Source organism: Nelumbo lutea, chromosome 2 (assembly GCF_056320005.1).
Source record: "Nelumbo lutea isolate HS-2025 chromosome 2, American lotus-T2T, whole genome shotgun sequence".
Lineage (NCBI taxonomy): Eukaryota > Viridiplantae > Streptophyta > Magnoliopsida > Proteales > Nelumbonaceae > Nelumbo > Nelumbo lutea.
In genome coordinates, this window is record NC_142685.1 from 22,347,515 (window position 1) to 22,371,856 (window position 24,342).

General features: G+C 41.9%; 2 protein-coding genes across 2 annotated transcripts; one reads left to right on the forward strand and one right to left on the reverse strand.

Moving 5' to 3' along the window:
• The first annotated feature begins 815 nt into the window (after positions 1-815).
• On the forward strand, positions 816-7,524 carry LOC148869138 (glyoxylate/hydroxypyruvate/pyruvate reductase 2KGR-like). The gene is made up of 3 exons (XM_088967565.1): positions 816-2,790; positions 3,203-3,847; positions 6,858-7,524. Exons 2-3 carry the CDS (start codon positions 3,425-3,427, stop codon positions 7,374-7,376), a joined length of 942 nt encoding a protein of 313 aa, XP_088823691.1. The 5' UTR covers positions 816-2,790; positions 3,203-3,424; the 3' UTR covers positions 7,377-7,524.
• A 1,344-nt stretch (positions 7,525-8,868) lies between these two features.
• On the reverse strand, positions 8,869-10,062 carry LOC148869139 (dynein light chain 1, cytoplasmic-like). The gene is made up of 2 exons (XM_088967566.1): positions 9,534-10,062; positions 8,869-9,399 (listed from the first exon to the last, which is right to left on the reverse strand). The coding sequence occupies exons 1-2, from the start codon at positions 9,669-9,671 to the stop codon at positions 9,235-9,237; spliced, it is 303 nt and encodes a 100-aa protein (XP_088823692.1). The 5' UTR covers positions 9,672-10,062; the 3' UTR covers positions 8,869-9,234.
• Between the last annotated feature and the right edge of the window lie 14,280 nt (positions 10,063-24,342).

Sequence of the window (24,342 nt, forward strand, 5' to 3'; positions counted from 1 at the left end):
ACTTTGAACTTTCAATACAGAGATAAATTCCAATGTTTTATTGAATTCTATCCAACAGTATTCACAGTTGATGAAAGATCATTTGGCTCCGTGAATAACCAACTAATATGACAGCAACTACCACATCTAGTATAAGTGTATAACCAACCATACAGTCAACAGATCTCAAAAACCATATACTTGCTACCAACTTAACCATCTAATACTCTATTTATTTTGTAAGAAAATTATACTGAACTCAAAATGAATTTCTTCTTTATAAAAAACTCAAACCTAAAATGGATTATGTCCAAAGAGGCAATGGAAATCCAAGTTAGACAAATACAAAAATGAAACAGATGACAATATGCTAGATGAAATTTACATTAAAATCTCAAGTTTATAGAACCCATGTATATGCATCCAAGTATCATAGGCTGTGATAAATTTCTGCATTCATTCAAGGAAAAAAAAAAAACAAGGGGATTTTAGCATAGCATTTTGGGCCAATCAAGAAAAAATCAATTAAAATTTTGTATTTTTCATGCATTTATCCATTTGAACCTCAAATTCAGTATCACTGATGCACTTTTGGTTCTATTACGATTTCCCCTGGTGTATTCATGCATATCACAATCACTTCATTGTATTCTTACATTTCCTAAATGCATCATGATATACATCTTAAAATCCACTGTCCAAACAGTTCTTTCAAAAATCCCAAATAAAGCTTATAATATATAAACTGGCATTGGGTTCCATACGTTTCTCTTCACTGCCCCCTAAATGGCATAGTGTCAAATCTGTTTGTGCCTCTACCAAACAATAGATTTTTAATCACCAATCAAGTGAGATGTATTTAATTTTGAATCCAAATGCTTTTTATAAGGGACACATAAACAGCAATCACCAACAAAGAACAAGTTGATGAACAAAACGTCTAGTACAAGAAGATGAAGAATAGCACAGATAGAAATTCGTTACCCTTGATTTCTTATGGCTTGCAGCTTGAGTTTTTCCTCAGATCCAAGAAGAAAATAAGATGGCTTGTTGGTCATAAGACTAAGCAGAAACAGTAAATCCAGAAAGTGGAAAATAGAATTGACCAATGAATGGCAAAACAAAGTCAAAAGAACAATGATCCTTAAGTTTTGAATGGGTGTAGATCTTATATGCTTACATGTTTATTTATTTTTCTGGTAATAAAATAAAAAAGATTTTATTAAAATAAAAAGGAAAAGAAGCAAGGAGAGTGACTAGAAGTAACGAGGGAGAGAGCAAGAAAAAAACTCACACAAAAAAAAAAGAAAAAATAATAATAATAATAATAACCCACACTACAGACCCAAGAAATCCAAAACCCACACTACAAACAATTAAAACTTCAACCCAATTCCACCCTTCAATGCCACCCTTGCCTTACTACTATAACCCAAAGCAGCAAGGGAAAGAAAACAGCCCAACAAGACACACATAAGCCTTCCTTACTTCTTTGATGTTCACTTGAATTTTAAGATCTTGTTTGAACCAACTCCAAAAATTTTAACATCTTCTTTGATGTTCACTAGCAACCTGCAAGAGAAGAAATAATGCAAATAAAGGAACAGTTTGATATGCTCTGTTCCTCAGATGCTGAAGTTCCAACAGTGGTACTGGTAGCCTCTTTGTTGCACTCCATGCAGAGCTGTTAATAGCCTCTGGAAGCTTCACCCTAGAAACCCAACTACCAAAGCATAGCTATGCTAACAGAATACACAAGAAAGTAATGTGAATCTTTATTGACCACATCCATCAGATTTAGGACTTCTACGGTCAGGTTCAAAATAAATTGTAGAATAAACATTACATTTTTAGGGTTTGAAAAGTAATTAAAGATGAGCTTCAATTTATCAAATAAAAACATTTACCAGTAGAATCAGATTGATTGAACGAACATTTCTAGCACATCTCAGTCTCCAAACTCGGGATATGATAATTCCAACTGGACTTTAAAAAACAAGAAATACGAAACTCGTAAACAACAAAGAAAATCTAAACTGAAATTACTAAACAAACTCCCTTAATTTCACTGAAATAATAAAAAGCAACAGAAAGTCCTAGATTAGAAACCACAAACCCAAACAAAAACAAAACTAAGGGACCAGCTCCTGTTGCGATTATTACAGTTGTGCAAATTTCTAATAGAGGAACATTAGAACACAATCATTGACTTTGAGAAGAAGACAAACAAAAGGAAAAGAAAATTACCACAGAAACTTAACTCAAGATTTCAATGGAGACAAACGTGAAGACCAAAACCCAAATCCCCAAAAATCTCTCCAGACCACCATTTCACCTTTGGAACTTCAGCCAATAGATCCCAATTCGTCCTACCAGTGCCACATGGTGAGAAAATACCATTATGAGATCGAAGGACGGTGAGAAAAATCTGAGGCATCTATTTCTCGTATCCATTCCTTAGATCGGAAAAAATGGTAGAACAGTCATATCTACAACATCGCTGAGAGGATGTACGAGCAATGAGTTGATCGGGAAAAATGGTGGAAACGTCGGTGTTAATTGACCGTTGTAGTGGCTAAGAGGAGGTACGAGCATTGCCATTTACACCGATAGAGAAGACGATGAAGTTTTACATCGATTTTATCGATGGAAACTTTCCAGCCATTCTCGATGTAAAATTCACCATCAGCGGAGTTTTGCCTCTATTTACGGTGTAAAAGAACATCTAAAACAAACGTTAACAAATTCGAACCGGGGTGTAAAGTTTACCCCGGTTCTTATTCCACCGAAAACAAACGCAGCCTAAAAAGGGTAAGTTTCAGGCATCCTTTTCCTTCTTGAACATGTCAGTGACTCAGTGTTAGTGGTCAGTCTAAATTCTAACCCTGAAGAACCCTCTTCGGCTCTTGCCTCTTCGTCTTCTTCTTCTCTTCCTCAAACTCTCAAAGAGACCAGCGAGAGAGTTCATTCGCTACATAATTTTAAAATCTTCTTCTTCTTTTTCTTCTTTTCTGTTTTGGAATTTTATTTCAGTTTTTAACTAAAATAACCGAAATAGTCAAATAAAATTTTGGTTCGGTTTGATCGGTTCCAAGTTTCCAACCAATTTCGATTTCGGTTCGATTTTTGCCTACAGTAGATCGGTTATAAAAAATTCGGTTTTTTCGGTTCAAAACCGAATTACAACTCCGAAACAACTCAGTGATTCGCGTCCGATACACAGAGATATCGCCCGAAAATGAGCGGGTGCACAACTCCGAAATTACAATCCGACGTACAAAGATTCCTCGTACTCCAACTTTATCTGAAGAACCAAAATCACTGGACACCAACCAAGTAGTGACGAGAATAGCAGAAGAGGCGAGGACTGAGGAGGAACAGTGGGAGCAAACGGAGCCCTAATTGTAATTGCCTGTTCTTCTTCTGTATTCATTTGTTACCAAAGATGGAAACCATTGGCGTCCTGATGACCAGCCCCATCTCGGCATACCTGGAGGAAGAGCTCGACAAGCGATTCAAGCTCTTCAGGTTTTGGGAACCCCCGGAGAAGAAGGAGTTTCTGAACAAGAATTCACTTTCGATAAGAGCGGTCGTGGGGAACGCGAGTGTCGGCTGCGATGCTGCGATGATTGATTTGTTGCCCAAGCTGGAGATAGTATCAAATTTTAGCGTTGGGTTGGATAAGGTCGATTTGGTGAAGTGCAAGGAGAGAGGGGTTAGGGTTACCAATACCCCCGATGTTCTCACCGACGATGTTGCTGATTTAGCATTGGCTTTGATTTTGGCGGTGCTCAGGGGGATCTGTGCCTGCGATCGTTACGTCAGGAGCGGGTCGTGGATCAAAGGGGACTTTAAACTGACTACCAAGGTCTGCAAATATTTCTTCTTGTTCTATTTTTCACTATCCTGGGTTTCTTTTTCTTTTGCTTTCCTAGTTTAATTATTCGATTACCAAAGAGAAGAATTGGTTAATCATTTTAGTTTTCTTTATCAGTTATTTTTGTGAACTAGAAGTTGTATATCCTCTTCTTATTTGGTGATGAACATTTTTTTTCAGGATAATTTGGTGATGAACAATTGAGGCATGAATCTTGAGTTCCAATTGATAGATGTAACATTTTATGAAATATTCGTACCAAAAAGATTAATTTAACATGGTTTGTCATTATTTGCAAATGTATTTCTTCTAATAGCAACCGAGATTGTCATCTGTCACTTTCCCTTGAAATATAACTATATAAGATATGGATATAAAAGATTTATTTTTCCTACGCGTAGCAATGAGGTTAATTGGTTTTCTTGAGATTTATTTCCTCTTCTTCTTGTTTGGAATTTCATATATTTTTCTGCTGTTTTCTGTAGAACATAAGTTTCCACCATTACGCATAAAATGATATCAAGCTTAAAGGTTTTACGCAGATGTGAGCATATCTGTCTGAATGTATGTGACTTCAATATTTAACATATGGACAAACCTTCTGGTACTAAACAAAATGCTGTATTCATGGTTGAATGTTTCTTCTCATGTGCATGGAATTAGTTGCTCCTGGTTTCTGTCTTTTTTATTGATCTAAGTATTCCACCAACTACCTTGATTTTGTCAATGCACTCCATTCAGATCATATGTATATCTGGGAAAATTATCTAATGTAGTTTTGGAAAAGCAGAAGCATATATATTCATTGATGTTGTTCTAAATACTACATGACATCGTCATTTTTAAAGAATTGGGTATCCTTGTTACATGAACAAGAGGTTTCGTGATGAAAGGTGTCTTGTATTAAAAGGACAAGCTAGTGATCAACTTGTTTGTTTGGACTGTATACATTTGATTGAGAATAGTGAGTTTCACAGGGTTCTTCCATTGATGTAGGCACAAAATGCCAAACCACATTAAATCATGTGTATTGTTCTCAATTTGCATTATTTTTTAAGTTTCTTTTTGGTTTCTCTCACGACATTTGAAAATTTGAGATTTTTTTTGCCCATAGAAGCCATTATTTGCTATAAATATGTTTTTGTTCTAAAAGTTTTCTGCAAGGGGAAGGAAAATGTAACAATTCTAAAAGAATAGGTCATCTATTCTACAACTTCATCCTATATCTTGTCTTGATTGATTTACTGATTAATCAAATTCAACTGATAACATGGTTCTGCAAATTTGGAGAGCTGGATAGTGCTTTCAGAGCATTGCTTGCATTGAGTTGTGGTATAATGATATTGCAATTTTGCAGTCTTCCCTTGACACCTTTGCTCCTATTGGCTAATCACGAATCTATGGAAGATGCCTGGTTAGGGTTCAAAGTAGTTCTTTTGGCAACCACAGGCCATTAGAGGCTGAAGGATTGGATTTGTATCAATTGGAGGTGGGGAGGGGGGGGGGGGTGGGGTGGGGGGGGTTAGAGTACCTGTTAGTGATGAGGATTAAGACTTGACCAAAGCTGGGGTGACAGAGTTCTACCTGTTTGATTGCTTGCTGTAACTCTCATTGCTTCTTGTTGAAGGGTATTTCATGAATACTATTAGATGGGTTAAGGAATTGGAAAGCAACCCCTGAAGGTTGTGATTACCTTCTCAAAGGCATCAGATTTGTCGTCCTTCATGTGCTATTGGTTGGAGTTCAGTGTTGGTGGAGGAAGGGGCAATGGTTGCAGATGACTTTTGCTAACTTACCGATCAGAATTTTATTTATCTCTGGGAAAGAGCTGAAGGTACAATTGTATGACATTATCATAAGCCTGACCTCTTTATGGAGGAAACAAAAACACCATACTAGGTGCTCAACAACAAGAATACCATCTTGTGAAATTGGTCAGCAGTACAATACGCCATTTAATACAACAAAGCCTCCAACATCAATATCCACTCCACAACGTTGTCTACAATAATTTAGCATCTTAGCATTTGTAGTGCTAGGAATAAGTGAACTCAATATTAAATTCTATACTATCACCTGTAGCATTTGACATGGTGTTTTTTCCTAGCTCCAAGGGAAATTGGTATTCTGTAACACCCAAAGCTTAACTTTGTTAAGTAGTTTTTCAGAGTTAATTACTGGTAGTCATTATTCGCAATAGTTGTAGCAATTTGAGGAGTTCAAAAAATTGAACTCCGCTGGTATTTCATTTGACAATATCCATTTGACCTAGTTACAAATATAAATGATGGTTAAGCATTAAGAATTTCCTTCCTGAGTCTATTAAGTGTATTCCATAGTTCTATTTTATTTTATAGCTTTATGACCTAATGCCCATCTTAATATGCCCATGGAAATGTGATGAGGTAGGACTTACTACAGAAAATTTATCCATATCAGGATGTCTTTCCGTCAGTTGTGAGCTCTATTGTTGGGGTGGATTGTTGAGGGGTGACAGAGTTCTACCTGTTCCGTTGCCAAGACTTTTTACATATTAATGCAGAGAGGACATGTCGCATCATTCAATAATATTACCATTTTAAATTGGTGGCACTTGCAGTATCGGAATACATTTTTATCTTTATACATTTGAATCAACATATGATAGTAATAAAATAGTTCAGTTGTATTCACTGTTTAACATAGACAACAGGCTTTTTTTAAAACTGATTTGTCTAACAGTGAGACTGGGCATAAGTTTATAATAACATACAAATCAAAAAGAAAGGAAACAAAGAAAGAAAACCCTGTAATGGTCAAAGTGTATAAAATTATTATACACTGTTCACAATCACATAAAACAACAATAGAAGACAACTGTCTAAGGCCTAACCTGCTTCAGAACTAGCATTCAGCAGAGTTCAAATTCTTCATTAGGTTCATCAGAAGAGCCATCTGAAAGATGTTAAATTTGTATTGAATTATCTATTTTGCTCACCTCATGTTTCTTATGCGTTGGCAGTTCAGTGGCAAAACAGTAGGCATTCTGGGACTGGGCAGGATTGGCTCAGGAATTGCAAAAAGAGCTGAAGCATTTGGGTGCCCGATCAGTTATTACTCCAGGTCGAAGAAACCGAATATAAACTACAAATACTATCCAAGTGTAGTGGAATTGGCAGCCAACTGCGATATACTCGTAGTTGCTTGTCCTCTAACGGAAGAAACACGCCACATTGTGAACCGTGAAGTGATTGATGCATTAGGTCCAAAGGGCGTCATCATAAACATCGGGCGTGGTCCACACGTCGATGAGGCAGAGCTGGTGTCTGCGCTGGTTGAAGGGCGGTTGGCTGGGGCTGGGCTGGATGTATTCGAGCATGAGCCTCATGTACCGGAGCAACTGTTCGATCTAGAAAATGTGGTTCTACTTCCCCACGTCGGTAGTGGCACCGTGGAAACGCGCAAGGACATGGCGGACCTTGTGATACGCAACCTGGAAGCCCACTTTCTGAACAAGCCTCTCATTACACCTGTAGTTTGAGATTTTTAGCTTGCCACGAAGCTACATTACTCTCTTGTAGGTATTCTGGACTCATATTTCATTTGGACACATCTTAGTAAACTTCGTCTCTGTAAGAACAGAGATGAAGAATATAAGTTCTGAAATAGAATACCATTGTTATCTGAAATAGAATAAGAGAAAGTAAAGAATAAAGAATATAGGTTCTGATATGGCAGAACTCCATGCTCTCATGGCAGCAAGGTTCAAAATATCGATACGCCCTATATGGGCTGATACGTATCAAACTATTGATATTTTGAACCTCGCAAGGGAGCCGATTCAGGCAGCTCAATCGATAATCAGTGTTTCGCAACTGTAGTTCCGGCAGAACCACCACATTGATCAACCACAACAACAGCTATAGGTGAAATTTCAAAACACAAATCAGTAGGCATTCTGGGCATCTTAAGTATTGTGCTGAATGGGAAATTCAACTCTAAAGCCTTGCCAGAATGATCCCAACTCCTGGGTTGTGGAGTGTGGTTAGTTCTATTGTATATATCGGGCTCAAGCATGGGCTTAGAATACACAACTCTCAACACTCGATATCTATCTATATCATGAACAGGCTTAATGAATTAGAAAAGGATGGATTCATACGCTGGGGATTACAGGTTTATGAATATGGGCAATGTACCATGCGAGAAAGCTCGATGGTCCGGACTCACTGCCTTTCAAATCCAGATTCAACAGAAGTAATTGGAATCAGTTGGCAAGCTTCTCAACCATTGATTTTGGTAAGCATAACTGCTGCAGCCTAACTGTGAACCCAGCACTAATCTGGCTAACTGGAAATCTGGAATGCAGTTGCGAGGGAATCCCGTGAACTGAATGAAAATTTGGATGGAATAGCCAAATGGGATGCATGTGATTCCACCACCGACGCTCCTGATGCCCAAATAGGAAACAGCCCTGAGATTGTGTGTGAGAGAGAGAGACGTCAATTTCAAGATAAAGATGCAGCGTCGGATCTGACCTTCTTTTGTTCCATGTGGAGATGAGTATGCATTATTTGATTCGTGCCGGGGTCTTTTGTGGCTTGGTGTACTGATACTGAACTACTGCCCAGCCCACCCACCAAGGTCGAGTCTTCTTTCTTTTGGGCACACAGGTGAGGAAATTGGATACAAGCAGTGACCAAACACTGTGCCTGGTTTGACAATTCTTGACATGTTAATGTTAGCCAATCGCCAGGACACAGAAGTTGGTCCCAGTCGGGTCCAAGTTTTGATTGGTCGATAAATAAAAAAGCTTTAAGACAGACCATTTCGTTGTTCATTGTTGCAGTTAGAAATGTCCAATCCAACCCGTGATCTGACTGCCCGAATGGCTTAACCAGTAGGAGTTACAGAGTCACATCCTCTCAAGTCCATTGGTTGTATCTTCTCAACATGCATTAACCACTAAAATTGATAATGGAGGAGAGATGGAGAGAGAGAGAGAGAGAGAATCATCCATTTGAACTTTGAAGTTTCACAGAAAGTGAAGATGATAAAGACATTTTAACCACTAGCAGATCATTTGTACATCCTACTACATGCACAAGGCACCATAATTGCTCCTTCAAAGAGCCTTACAGAGATACTGATTTAGTCTGATTACAATAAATGCAAGGAGAACCCAAAGATCCCAAGTGGGCATCTGTGGGATTATCTCCTTGATAATCTCTTCATCCCCCTCTCTCTTTTTCCTTACTTTCCCTTTCATTTGATATTTCTCCCTGCACTGATTCACAAAAAGAACGAAAAAAAAAGGAAAAGACAGAAGGAAAAAAAGGAACAGAGTAACTGGTAGAGGAGTTACAGTGGTTGATAATATTTACTTCTCAGCATAGTATTTAGTTTCCAGAAATAGCAGGAGCTGAAGAGGCGCCTTTGAAGATGAGGAATTTGAGGGTCTCCAGGGAAAAATAGATGAAAGTCCCCTGAGAATGAGTGAAGAAACAACCAAAGTTGGAACCCACAACGCATTGCCACCCAGATCCATAAGTCGTATCGAATTCCTGTGACCATTGGAACCAAAAGTTCAGGAAAAGCATAGACATGCTGCATGAAACGATTTCTTCTTCTTCTTTTTTCTGTTTCCATATAAAAAAAAAAAGGAGAAAAAAGGGCTGTAGATGGTATGAAGTGTCACCTTTTTTATGTGGGCAGCAATGGATTTGCAGTCAAAAACGTCGTAGAGATCAAGCGCTTGGGAAGCAGAACTCATGGCCTGTATCTGCATCTTCACAGGCATGTCTGTGTCTTCTATCAGAGCTTTGCCTTCCAACATCTTCTCCTCTCCTCTCTGCTCTATGAAACCCACCAAGGGTTCTCGTTGTCTCGATCTCTTCTAAATGAAAGGAAAGCAGAAGAAGAAACCAGAAAACAGATAAGCCTCTGTCTCTCTCCTTCACTGCCTTCCAAATGTTACAGAAAACCCAGAAAAGATTTAATGCTTTATTGAAAACTTTGTTGCTGACACAAAACCCAACCTTTTGTTCCTTTCTTTCCTCCCTCCCTTCCCATTTCTGGGGGTCTTTAGCTTTATTATAAATTTATAATGGAGACTTGGAGAGGAATCTCAGTCTCTCTCTCTCTCTCTCTCTTTCTCTCTCTCTTTTTCATCTTCAACGATGTAATTAAAGTACTAATAAACTAATGATTCGTAGGATAAAGACGATGAGGCAGAAAAATAATGGGTTAAAACAATGATTTAATGGGATTTAGTAAGAAAGATTGTAGTAGAATTGGCTTTACTAGACCAGATCCTCACACCCACAAGAAATGAAGAAAGGTAGGCCTAAACGACGGTCTATCAATTAGCTTTGCCAGGCCCTTGAGTTTTCTATTGCCTGATCAAACGGCTGTGATGAGATCAGGTTGGCCTTTCCTGGGCATCATCACACTGTAGAAAGTAGGAACAGAACTAGAAGAATCTGGTGCTTCCAAATAAACAAATAAATAAATAAAGAAGTATCTAGAATGCAAGGGGAGAAGGGCATATTCGTCATTTTGTTGCCCTCTGCCCCCAGTCCCCAGTGGCCCCACTCCCAGAAAAATAAAAGTGTAAAAATCTTAGAGAGTAGATAGATACCCCTCCAAACATGTCCCACCGAGACTTCTGTCTCAAGATAATTTTGTTTAATCCAAAGCACTACATTGTGCTGCCACGTCAGCTGCTACAAAGCTTGGATGACTTAAAGCAACTTCCTTGGAGTTGGAGGGTGTTTGGCTACTGTTGGACTACAGTCGTTTAAGTCGGTAGGTTTAATGTTAAAAGTTTAAACTGATACCAATATACCATAGGGCATGGTTCAAAGAATGGATAACGCTGGGGAGATAGAGAAAGAGATGGAGACGAGGAAGCCACAACGATGAGAGTTCCTCAGAAGTTAAGTGCAAGTGATGTGATTTGGTCATGTAATAGCCAGGTGGTGAAACATAATAATTCTTATCATTAAGTCATGTCCAGTAATGGAATAAAGTTTTGTTCGAGGTTCAAAGTATTGAAAAGGCAAAGTGTATTAGAAAATTAATTTTAAGAGATTTATTAAGATATACTAAATGAAAAATCAAATAAATCATAAAATTATATTAAAAACATGAAATATAAATATTAAATGACATATATATGTATAAGAATTGCATATTTTAATGGTTCATAATCAAATATACAATACTATATAAATATTAGCTAATATTATTATAAAATTCTAGAAAAATCATAAATGATAAATCTTAGAAATAAAGTACATGGATATTCAAAAGACTTATGAATTTAATTTAAATAAATTATATGTGATGGGGTCAAAAATTTGGTCTGAATTGACTGCCACATGGACTACTTAGAGAGGTGACAGCCAGGCCTGGGACCTGCAAGTAGTCAATGTAGCATGACTTTATTTAACCATTAGGGCAATGTTGGTGCATGCCACAAGTCTCACGTAGGACCAGGACACATGGCAAACGCTAGCCGAACTTGTCTTCTTCCAAGGTTGGCACTAATGACCTCAAACTCCTTGTCCCATGACATGTGGCAAATGCCCCCCAACAGGTATATAATGGCACACTCCTTAAACTAACCTCTCTTTATTCTCTCTAGTAAGCTCTCTAAGCCTTATTGCTCTCTTGCACACTTAAGCTCTTGAACTCACATGGCTAAGATCAATTCAGCTTGCCAACCACCTTACTCTCTTAGTGACTTGAGCATTATAGTGCTCCTCCTAAGAACCACCTCGGGACCTCTAACTCTTGAGTTCACATCTCCGCATCACAACACATCTCTGCCGTATATTGGGAACATCTCCCGATGATAATGTCAGTCCCGATGATGTCATTATTGGGAGATTGTCCCAATACATGGTGGGAGTGTGTTGTAGGGTGTTGTGAGGCGGCCCCTTGTAGGGCGGAGATGTGGTCTCCTAACTTCCATGTGTGCAGGTCATTGAACCAGTCCAACTCATCTTTGTTACTCATCCACTTCAGCCCAGACAACATCAACATACTTAACCAATAATATTAATATTGATAAGTTATATGCCTAAATACTATTTTTATAAGATAGACGTATTACTTAATTTACATTTAGTTTAACCACTTATATTAATATTTAATTGGTTACGTGTATTTTTAATATTTAATTGATTACTTGTTTCATCCATATGAAATAATGATGATCGTATGATACACAACATTACCAGGTAATGTCTAGCCAAGTTGCTTAATACTAAATCTATACTATATATAGAAGTGTGAATGTAGTGTGAATTTTTTTTTGGACTAAAATTATCATTTATTTCTTTGTTTGAGAAATGATATACAAGTCATTTTATTATAGCTTTAATGTTAGTTTTAATGGCTACTACAATGGCCATATTTTTGTATTTAATCCATCCTTAATAGTAAATATAACTTCAATTATTACTTTCCACCTCAATTAATCCTCTCTCATTAAGTCCAATACTTAAGTTATTAAATTCCATTTTTTTCTTATTAAATTCTAAATTTTAAGTTATTTTTCACTAATAAATGCTACTAATTGGATCTATGTCAATATTTTTAACAATATAAACCATATATTTAAAAGCTGATTCAAAAACAAAATCATTCTTTATTCGAGTGGTGGCTAAGCAATTCAACAATCCAAAACAAATTGGTCAACCTATGAAGTCATAGTTAGGTAATAAAATTTTTAATATAGAAATAAAGATAGAAAATTACAAAAAAATGTAGAAAAATTAGACACATTAATGATATTTTATTAATCAAATTTAAAAAATAAGTGTAATAAACAAGAATTGTTTTTATTGATAATGAAAATGAAATACATAATTTAAAACTAACAAAAACTGAAATATAAAAATTAATAATAAATAGTTTAACTTTTGGGTTAAATGTCTTAACCTTTAATGTCATAAATAAATAATAAAAATTAATAAAATATAAAAATACATAAATTTTGCAAAAAAAAAAAACTTTCAAGCACATGTGTAATATCATGTATTTATCATATTAGACAAAAAGTAAGTGTGACATATTACAATTATTTTTACACACAAACATATAAAACAATTATAGAAAACTTTGAACACATCTATAATTCTAGATTTATACTGCTATTAAAAATATAGATAAGATTGTGGGACTTTCTTTTGACTAAAATCAAGGTTTTAAAAATCGATCTAGAAACAGAACCGCTTTGGCTTCCGGTTTTCAAGTCAACAGTTCAACCATCAAGTTTGAGAGAGCCAAATCGGTAAGATGTAAAATATAATGTAGCTTTTTATTTTGACCATTAGGTTATGATTACGTTAAAGTTCACCGTATATATACATTATTATGAGAGGGGAGTGTGAGACTTTGAAAAATAGGCGATTGGTTAAAGTTGAGAAGTGAGAAAAAAAAAGAAGAAGAAGAGAAAGAAGCATCGTCAGAGGTGGTTGTCACCATATTCATTGAGCATTGTTGTAGAACTATTTGCCTTAAGAAGAAGAAGAAGGAACCGGTGGTGGCAGCTATCTCCTTGTTCATCATCACTGCCGCTACAACACCGCTTATCCTCTTCTTACATCTCTCTCATCTATCTAAATCATTCTAAAATCATGAATCATTTGCTTCATTGGTGTATCATATTTTAATATAAGATCGATGTTTAATCTCTCATCTCTTGTATTGATTTTTCAAATTTTTCATTGGAGTTGCAATTTTTTGTTGTTACAACTTAAAAAGAACGACTAAAATTAGAAAACTCAAAATTAAAATAGAATAACTAAAAACCCTAACTAATTTTGGCCATTGGGAATAATCGAATAAGATTTTGAGATATTAGAGTTTCTTTTATCATTTTTTTATTTTCTAATTTCTTTTTTTAAAATAAATAAACATTTTAGAATTATTTTGAAAGTAACCCAAGAATTGTTAATCGAGTTGAACATTTTAATGATTAAACCGCCCGGATAAGCAATTCTCTAACCATTTTCAATGGTTTATTTAAATAACAGTTCAAGGCCAAAACAAAACCAGTGACCTGACCAGTTCCTGGGCTAAATGGTTCGATTGTCCAGCCTAGTCCAATTTCTAAAACATTAATTAAAATACTCATTTTTAAATTTAGTCCTTATTTAATTGTAAGGTTTAAATTGTCAATTAAACTACTACTTTGCACCTCATTCAATTCCCCCTAAATGGTATGAAAGTCATTTTATTACAACCCTAATGCTAACTTTTGATGGCTACTAAAATGCCCATATTTGTCTATTTATTACATCTCTAATTGTAAGGGTTGAAAATGTAACTTCAATTATTACTTTCCACTTCATTTAATCCCCTTTCATTAAGTTTTATACTTAAACATATTAACTCCCATTTTCTCTTATTAAATGCTATATTTAAGTTATTTTCACCAATAAATAGTACTAATTAGATCTATGTCAAGATTTTTAACAATATATACCCAAATATTTTAAAATTGGCTAAAAAACAAAACCATTCTTTATCCAAGTGGTGGCTAAGGCGTTAAGCAATTCAACCATCCGAATCAAATCAATGAACCTATGAAGTCATAGTTAGGTAATAAATTTTTAAAATAAAGATAAATATAAAAAATTAGACACATTTTTTATACTTTTATTAATCAAACTAAAAAAATAAGTGTAATAAAAAGAATTATTTTTTATTGATAAAACAAATGAAATGTATATTTTAGAACTGACAAAAAATGAAATTATTTTACTATTTGGCAAAGATCAATAATTCAACTTTTAGGTCAAATGTGTGAACATTTAATGTCATAAATAATAATAAAAATTAATAAAATATAAAAATACAAAAAATGAAAAAATACATAATTGTTGCAAAAAAACATTCAGGCGCATGTATAATATTAATTAATTACTGATGATGTGGAATCCGATCGATCCTAGCTGCTAGTTACCTCGCCTCTGAAGGAATTGGAGGTGCCTGGAACAAGGAAGAACTTGGAGACTTCCGGGGAGGAGCCCGATTGGAACACTCCGAAGCTTAAGTTAGTGCTCTTGAGAAGGCAAGGGGAAACAATGGATTTCAAGACCAGAAATCACAAAATATCACATACCTCCTTCTTTGAGAGATGGGGGCCTTTTATAATCACCCTGTACACTTACTTCCATACCTCTGACAGTTCGGGTATCATTACCTCCACCAGATCGGGTGTCATTTCCTCTACCAGATCGGGTGTCATTTCCTCTGCCAGATCGGGTGTCATAACCTCTGCTAGTTGTCAGTTCGGGTGTCATAACCTCCATTGCCAGTTGCCAGGGCCGTCTTTGCCCCGTCTGAGATGGCGGTGGCAGGTGGTCGTTGGAGGGTGGCTGTCATGTATCGGACCCCTAATCAGTCAGGTGTGCCACCTCCGTGTACGGGTTTCCTGGGCATCAGGTACGGTTGTTCAGTCAGGCGACTTGGAGCCAAAGTGGTGTGCGAGGTGAAGTCTTGAGTTCGGACAGATGTGCGGCCCAAACTGCCCCGGGGTGGGTCAGCTCGGGTCTTTGCCCTTTGCGCTCCTTGTAAGGCTCAGGACCCCAAGGGGAGAGCTCGGGTTCTTCCTTGGGGGAGCTCGGGTCGTAGGTTCCTTCTTTGGGGGAGCTCGGGACTCCTTTCCTCGAAGCTCAGGTTATGGGCCCGCTATCGTGCCGAGCTGGCACTTCTGCTAGGTCACTCTCGATTGCTTCCACGTGTCGCATGGACAAGGGGTCGGGTCAAATCTCCTTCCATCAATTGCCCCCCACTCCTCGTGCTCGGGGTCCTGACCCGATATGGGGAGTTCACGGGATGACGGGTGGATTTGCCTCGTGACGCTTTGGCCTTGGTTTGAAGCTTCTTTGGTCTGACCTGCTTGTGTTCTTGGTCCAATCAGGGTCGACTTGATTCGACCAGGGGTCAATCCCGGGTTACGTGCAGCCCATGCACGGGCACGATACGATTTTGAATTTTTGAATTGTCAAAAACGCACGCTAAACTCACTTCTCCTCGGGGGGCACGCAACCGGTTTTGTGGGGATCCATTGGATGGTTTTGATCTTGGCCGTTGATGCGCAAGTACAGTGGCTATAAATAGTGGGGGGCCCCTGGTCACTTTCCTTCGCCATTCTTCAGCATTCGTTTCTTGAGCTCGCGTCCAAGGTTGTCAGCTCGAGTCAACTTTTGTAGTCCGACAGCTTTTCCTGGTGAGTCCTCAGCCCTCTTTATTTTGATGTCTAGCTCGGGTAGTTTAGATAGTCTCCTGGGGGAGTCCGATGCTGGTTCTACGAACCGAGCTGCTGCCCTGACAACCTTAGTGAGTCCAAGGCAGGGCCCGAGGAAGAGCTCAAGTTTGAGCCCTTAGGCCGAGTCACCTCGGGTAGTTTGGCATCCACCTCCCGTCGAGATCGGGTGCCAGATAAGTTCAGACCTTCCACTGTGACGCCCGAGAGGCTTTAGTCCCTTATCGCCCAATACAACCTGCCCGGGGAGTATACTTATATTTTACCCTCGGGCGACTTTCCTTAGGAGCACGGTCCGGACGAGATCATGATATTCCGGGAGCAGCTTGTTGCCGGGCTGCGCCTTCCCTTCCATCCCCTTATCGTCGAGGTCATGAACCACTTCGGCGTCACTATAGATCAGCTTCACCCGAACTCCATCTGTAACCTCGTCGGGACCATCTCCCTTTGCTGTAAACACTGTCTTCCCTTGGACTTGGAAAATTTTCCCGCTATTCTCATGCTTAAGAAACAAGTGGGTCCCCTGCCCGGGCGTAGGAGGGTGTACTGCTTGTTACCTCGCTCGAGCTTCAAGCTCTTACACTATCTCCCAAATAAGGTCCAGGCATGGAAGCGGGACTACTTCGTGGTTCGAAGTGTTACGGGGTAGCCGTTTTCTACCGAGTGGGCGTTGGCCGTTCCTGACCCCGGTGTCGCATTAGACGAAGATACGGTGAAGGGCCTCCAGGACTGGACCCGGCTTGAGCTCAAATGTGAAGTTTACCTGGCGGAGGACAAGCTTATTCAGGCCGGTCTGAGTTCGGGTAGGTTTCTTGCTCAGATAAAGATACTTTTGCTTTTGTTTTTATTTTCGTCTTTTGACGCCGAACTCCTTTTTGCAGGTCTTATGGAGGTAGAGAAGACTCGAGGTGCGAGTCTGTTCAATGGTATGAAGAGGAGGAAGCGAGCTGCTAAGCGGGTCCGGGCCGATCCTTCTCGGGTTGCAGAGCCCGAGGCACCGAGAATGGAGCCTCCCGGTGAGCCTGAGGTGGCCCCTTCATTTCAGGAAGCGGCAGGGGTCCCCTATGGCGAAACAGCTTATACCCAAGCTGTGCCTTCACGCTCGGGAAGTCAGGATGAGGTTGGGAGCGTGCTAACACCGAGCTACGCTCTCCGAAAAAGTAAGAAGGCTACTTGCTCTGAGGAGGTCACGGTGTGGGCCGATCTTCCTACGAATCTCATAGGCGCTCGTGCTGCATCTCATGCCATGGTGGTAAGTTGGAGTAGTGTTGTTTTTTTTTTCTTTTTTTTTTTTACCGAGTTGATTTGTTCTCGTTCTGGCAGGTGAACTCCTCTATCCACGCTTTGGAAATCCAGGTGGAGTGGGGCTTGAAGTGAGCGCAAGCTGCCGAAGCGGCTTCCCATGCTACGCGAACTGAGCTAACGAGGTCTCGGAGGGACAAAGAGGCCTTAGGAATGGTGGTGAGACACATGGCAGACCTGAAGTTGGACCTGGAGCATCAGGTCGAGTACCTTCAGGATGATATCAGGGAAAAGACTCAGATCTTTTCTCAGGCCATCGAGGAGGCGAAGGTGAAAGCCATCGAGGATTACATCGCTTCGCCACGCTTTGACGATATAATGGTGGGCTCGTATAGAAGGGGTTTCAAGTTGAGCCAATGGATGATAAGGAACACGTACCCCGAGCTCGACATTAGTGCCATAACCACTTCGTGCATCACTCAGGAGATGGCTGCCGTAGCTGATGATGATGCGGATTCCGAAGATGAAGCGGACCTTCGGATATTATCGAAGACCCTTCTGAAAGCGAGGAAGATGTACCTCCGGGCTTGTGAGCTTGTTTGTGCTTTTGTTTTCTGTTTTTTGGATGAAGTATAAACAAGTTCGTTTTGCAATGAATACTTCCCCTTTTTTGGCAAAGTGTTGTGTAGTTATTTTCTTTTATTCGCCGAGCTAACTATGTTGCCGAACTACTAGACTCAGGCCCCGAGGTGAGTTAACATAGTAAGGCTATGTGCCCGATCTATTCTCCGCCCAGGTTAGTTAACATAGGCTGAATTGGGCCCTGGGCTATGCACCTCGGGGTCCATACTTATGTAGATTGCTTTCGTTGATGAGGTGTCGAGGTCCTCTTTAACTCGGTATTCTGGCCCTTATGGTGTCAAGGTCCTTGTTAGCTCGGCATTCTGGGCCTTAGGGTGCCGAAGTCTTTGTTAGCTCAGCATTCTGGCCCTTAGGCTCCGGTAGTGGCTCATGGTCTGCTTAGTTTGATCATTTATAGGTAAAATTGTCTTAAGTTGACGATGTTCCATGCCCGGGGTATCTATTTACCCTCTAGGGTCTCGAGCTCGTATGCTCCCCCGAGTACTCTCTTTACTAGGTAGGGTCCTTTCCAGTTCGACCCGAGTTTGCCAACGCCAGGCTCAGGTACCATGATCTTGCAGAGGACCAGGTCGCCGACGCGAAAGTTTTGTTTCTTAACTCTAGTGTTGTAATACCGAGCTACCCTTTGCTGGTATGCTGCGATTCTGATGTATGCAAGGTCCCTCACCTCGTCAAGTAGGTTGTGGTTGGTACGTAGCTCATCGTTATTAGTATTGTCACTGTATGCTTCCAACCGAAGTGAGGGAATTTCGATTTCGGCTGGGATGACTGCCTCCGTGCCATAGGTGAGGTTGAAGAGAGTTTCTCCAGTGGCGGTCTTCTCATTAGTTCGGTATGCCCATTGGACGCTGGGTAGCTCGTCTGCCCATAACCCTTTATCTCGGTCTAGCTTGGCTTTTAGTCCGTGGAGGATAGCTCTTTTCATGACTTCTGCCTAACCGTTTGCTTGTGGGTGCGCAATCGACGTGAAGTTTTGTTAGATCCCCATGCCTTGGCACCACTCTTGGAATTTGATGTCCTCGAACTACTTGCCATTGTCAGAGATCAGCACTCGAGGTAGCCCGAAGCGGCACACTATGTTCTTCCAGAAGAAGTTCTTGACGTTTCGAGGTGTGATGGTTACGAGAGTTTCAGCTTCAACCCACTTGGTGAAGTAGTCTATTGCCACTACTAGGAACTTTCTTCCTCCTGTTGCTGGCGGGAATGACCCAAGTAGGTCGATACCCCATTGTGCAAAGGACCATGGGCTGGTGAGGTACTTGAGATCGGCAGCGGGATGGTGGTGAATATTGGCGTGCTTTTGGCACTTCTCGCACTTCCTGATTAGCCCAACGGCATCTGCTTTCATTGTTGGCCAATAGTACCCCTGTCGTAGTGCCTTCTGAGCGACGGCCCTACCCCCCAAGTGTCCACCACATAGGCCTTCATGAATGTCGCGGAGTATGAGCTCGGCTTTAGGAGATCGCAAGCAGCGCAGGTAGGGGAGCGTGTAGAATCTTCGGTACAGCCGTCTGTCTATAATGACGTACTTGGCTGCCTGGCGCTCTACCCTCCTGGCGGCGTTGCATTCTACAGGGAGGGTTCCATGTAGCAGGAAGCTTGCGAGTGGATCAATCTAGTTCGGTTTTGCTTGGGCGACAGGAGCGACCTCCTCTGCCCCCCGGAGAATGCTAGGCCGAGGTAACTCCTCTATGTACACTGTTCTCATGGTGTTGTCACTGGTGCTGGCTAGTCGGGACAGAGCATCGGCCTCAGTGTTCTCTGACCTCGGGATTTGCTTGATGAAGTGTGACTAGAAGCTAAGTAGTGCCTCTTTTACCTTTGCCAAGTAGGTGATCGTAGTTGGCTCGCAGGCTTCGTATTCCCCTATAACTTGGTTGACCACGAGCTAGGAATCACTACAAATAACTATGTGTTTTGCCTTTACCTCTTGCGCCAGGGCTATTCTGGCTATCAACGCCTCATATTCTGCCTCATTGTTGGATGCCGCGAACTCGAAGCGTAGCGCGTACTCCAATTTTGTGCCACTTGGACCTCGAAGAACTACACCGGCTCCGCTGCCCTACTGATTTGAGGAGCCATCTATGTGAAGGATCCATGGCTCCTCATCCCAGTTCACGCTTGGCCTAACTAGGAGAGATACCGAACTGGGTGCGACCTCACTGGGCTTGGACTCAACCGGAGGTCTCGTGCTCAACCGGGCTGAGGACCTCGGAGCTGAACGTGCATTCAATAACAAAATCCGCCAAGGCTTGAGCTTTGATAGCGGTTCGTGGCTTGTACTGGAGGTCGTACTCACTGAGTTCGATGGCCCACTTCGTCAATCGACCGGAGACCTCAGGCCTGAGTAATACTTGCCTCAAGGGTTTATCGGTGAGGACGATGATGGTATGGGCTTGGAAATACGGATGGAGTTTGCAGGCCGCAATGACCAGCGCATAGGCTAGCTTTTTCTATCTCCGGATACCTCGTTTCTGCTCCCTACAATATTTTACTAACATAGCAAATGGGTCATTGGACCCGATTTGCTTCCTTTATCAGTACCGAACTGACCACTTCATCGATTGCCGAGAGGTACAGTTTTAAAACATCGCCCTCTTCGGGCCGGGTCAACATTGGGATACTAGCGAGGTATTTTTTGAGCTTGTCGAACGCGAGCTGGCATTTCGGGTTCCACTCAAACTCTTTGCCTTTTATTGCCTTGAAGAAGGGCGGGCAACGGTTTGCTGACTTAGACATGAAACAACTCAAAGCGGCTATTCTCCTGTTCAGCCTCTGAACCTCTTTCATTTTTCAGGGTGGTATCATATCTAGGATGGCTTTTATCTTGTCTGGGTTGGCCTTGATACTGCGCCGGTTGATGATATACCCTAGGAACTTACCCGAGGTGACACCGAAGACACACTTGTTTAGGTTTAGTTTCATGCTAAATTGACATAGGATTTGAAAGACAGAATGCAAGTCTTGTATTAATTCATGCAAAAACTGTGTCTTAACGATCATGTCGTCTACATAACATTCTATCTTTATGCCAATTAAGGGCTGAAATAGCTTATTCACAAGCCTTTGAAAGGTTACCCCATCATTTTTCAGTTCGAAGGGCATAACCTTGTAATAATACAGGCCGAACTCAGTTATGAAGGTGGTTTTTTCCTCATCGGACGGGTCCATCCTGATTTGGTTGTAGCCCAAGTAGGCATCCAGGAAGTTTAGTAACTCGTGTCCCGATGTCGCATCCCCTAGGCGGTCAATCCTGGGGAGGGGGAAGCAATCTTTTGGGCAAGCTCAGTTCAAGTTGGTGTAGTCGACGCACATGCGCCACTTGTCGTTTGCCTTTTTTACCAAAATGGGGTTGGCTACCCAGCTCGGGTAATGAGTTTCCCTTATGAACTCTGCTACGAGGAGCTTCTTGACCTCCTCATCGATTGCCCTTCAGTGTTCTGGGGCTAAGTTGCGCTTCTTCTGTCTAATGGGTTTGACTACAGGGTCAGTATTGAGCTTGTGAGTTATGAGCATAGGGTCTATGTCAGGCATTTCTGTCACGGACCAAGCGAAAACATCTAAGTTACCGAGTAAGAAGCGTACCAGTTCGGGATTGTAAGGGTTCTTTCAGGGATGCTCTGACCTGAAGTAATCTGGCGGGGTCTTCTGCTGAGACAGAGATGGGAACAGTTTCCTCTGTTGGTGCAGCTCGCTCCTCATTCTGTTCCACAGGTTGCTCCAGTTCGAGGTCACTAGTTACCTTGGCCTTTCCCTTGAGGGCGACAATGTAGCACTTGCGGGACTCGAGCTAGTCGCCCTGCACTACCCCGATGCCGAAGTCCGTTGGGAACTTCATGGCCAAATAGTAAGTGGACACCACGACTTTTAAAGCATGGGTGATCGGCCGATCTACTATGACATTGTAGGGGGAGGGGGTCGCGACCACCAAGAAATCGTGATTGAGTCTTACCGTGCTAGGCCACGTGCCGACTTCCACAAGTACTGTGACATTTTCCAAGAGTCTGACCTCTTCTTCGCTGAAGCCGACCAGCGGGGTGTTCGCGGGCTTCAAGTCACTCTCTCGGAACTAGAGCTTGTTGAAGGCTGCTTTAAAATGGATGTCTGTCGAACTGTTGGAGTCAATGAGTACTCGCCATCCTTCAAAGTTGTTGATCTTCATCTTTATGACAAGTGCGTCGTCGTGGGTGTAGTGGACCCGCGTGCATCGTCTTCAGTGAAGAATATGGGGTCTTCCGTCCTAGGCCGCTTCAGGGGATTTTGTTTTTCTCTAGCGGCCTCCTAGGTTGATGCTCGAGCTGCTGCTGAGGTGCATCTTACTATGACTGATCCTCCAACGATCATGTAGATAGTTCCCCGAACTGGTCTTTCCTCCGGGGGCTGCTTCTGCGGTTCAGCTGGCCGGCTGCTGGACTTGGGAGCATCCCTGTTGTGCTCTCCCTACTGACCTGTCTTATTACTATTATTATTATTATGTTGTACAAAATTTCATAGGTACCCGCGATGAGTAAGTTCCTCTATCTCGTTGCGGAGATTATTACAATGTTCGGTACTATGACCGTGGTCCCTATGGAAGCTGCAGTACAAGTTTTTATTCCTCTCGTTCGGGTTTCCCTTCAGACGATGTGGCCACTTCACATACAGGGTATCTTTGATCGTCATTAAGATCTCGGCCCGCTTCGCGTTCAAGGGCGTGTAGTCTGTCCAACCTGCTAAGGGAGCTCGGAACAGCTGGCTTGGCTTCGTTTCCCGAGGTGGGTCTTTCCTCCTGTCATCTGGGTTGGAGAGTTCACCTTTCCTTTTCCTTTTTTCGATCCCGCTTTCAGTCCTTTGGTTGATCTCCTCCTCTGTTCTTATAAATTTGTCCGCGAGCTTGAGGAATTCAGCTACGGTTGCGGGCTGGTTGACTACTATGTGCCACTTGAACTCCTTATGTGTCACTCCCCTTTTGGCTCCCGTGAGCTATACCGCGGGGTCTAGGCGCAGTATGTGCAAGCATGCGTCATTGAACCATTTGACATATCCCTAGATGGACTCTCCTTCCCTCTAGACTATTCCGAGGAGGCTCTCCTCGGTTCGGGGGCACCGCTTACTAGTAACGAAGTGCGCAGTGAAGGCTTGCACGAACTGGGTCCAGCTTCTTATCGACCCGGGAGCTAGGTTCCTATACTAAGTGCGGGCCACTCCCCTGAAGGTGGTAGTGAAGGCCACACACATGCAGGACTCGCTAGCCCTCGCTAGGTGCATTTGGGACTAGAAAGCATCGATGTGGTCGTTGGGGTCAAAGGACCCATCATACTTGTCTAGGGGAGGAAGTTTGAAATCTTTGGGCATGGGAACCGCAAGGAGTTATGATGATAGGGGGAAGGAACTGAAAGAATAGGGAAAACTTTTACCTCGTCCAAGCTTGTTTCTTTACCTCAGAGCTCGGGCAGGATGTGGGTGATAGTTCAGTGACTTCACCGGCGTCTTCGCTGCTGAGGCCTGGTATTGGCGCTACTTGCCTTGATGTTTCCGAGCTCGATCGGCCTAGACTGTTGGTAGTCCGCGACCAGGACGCCAAATTGGTTCTCTGCGAGTGGGAGCTCAAACTTAGAGTGCCGAGGTGCTGACTTCGGCAAGGAGGTTCCTGATCTGCTGGCAAGCTGCAAGGCGGGGGTGATTGGTCTTTCCCTCCTGCCCGGGGATGAGGCCTAGCTCCTGGAGGGGTTCTGAAGCTGGGAGGCTTCCCCTCGGTGAAGGTGCCCGCCCTGAGGGGAGGGCTTGACCGGCTTCGGAGCAAGGTGCCGAGGTGGGAGCTATGGTTGGTTCAGAGGCAGTTGGGGGAACTGTTGTTGGTAGTGATGCTGGGAAATGTGGTGCAATACTTGCTGCTGATGGAGTTGATGTTGCTGGAACTATTGCATTTGGGCTTGCATTGCCCGCATGCACTGCATCAAGTCATCAAACTGGTTCTGGTTCTGGTTGGTCGCCAGAGGGCTTGACCGGCTTCGGAGCAAGGTGCCGAGGTGGGACCTGTGGTTGGTTCAGAGGCAGTTGGGGGAACTGCTGTTGGTAGTGATGCTGGGAAATGTGGTGCAATACTTGCTGCTGATGGAGTTGATGTTGCTGGAACTATTGCATTTGGGCTTGCATTGCCCGCATGCACTGCATCAAGTCATCAAACTGGTTCTGGTTGGTCGCCAGAGGGACAGCAGTTGATTTGGCGAAAGTTGTCTCGATAGGGAGGGGAAGGGAAACACTCACAGGTGCCACCATGCTTGGTGCATTGAGGCTAGGGATTCCGTCCGTCGAGAGGGGGACGATAAACTGTCCGATGCATACAGTGGCAGGCTAAGGG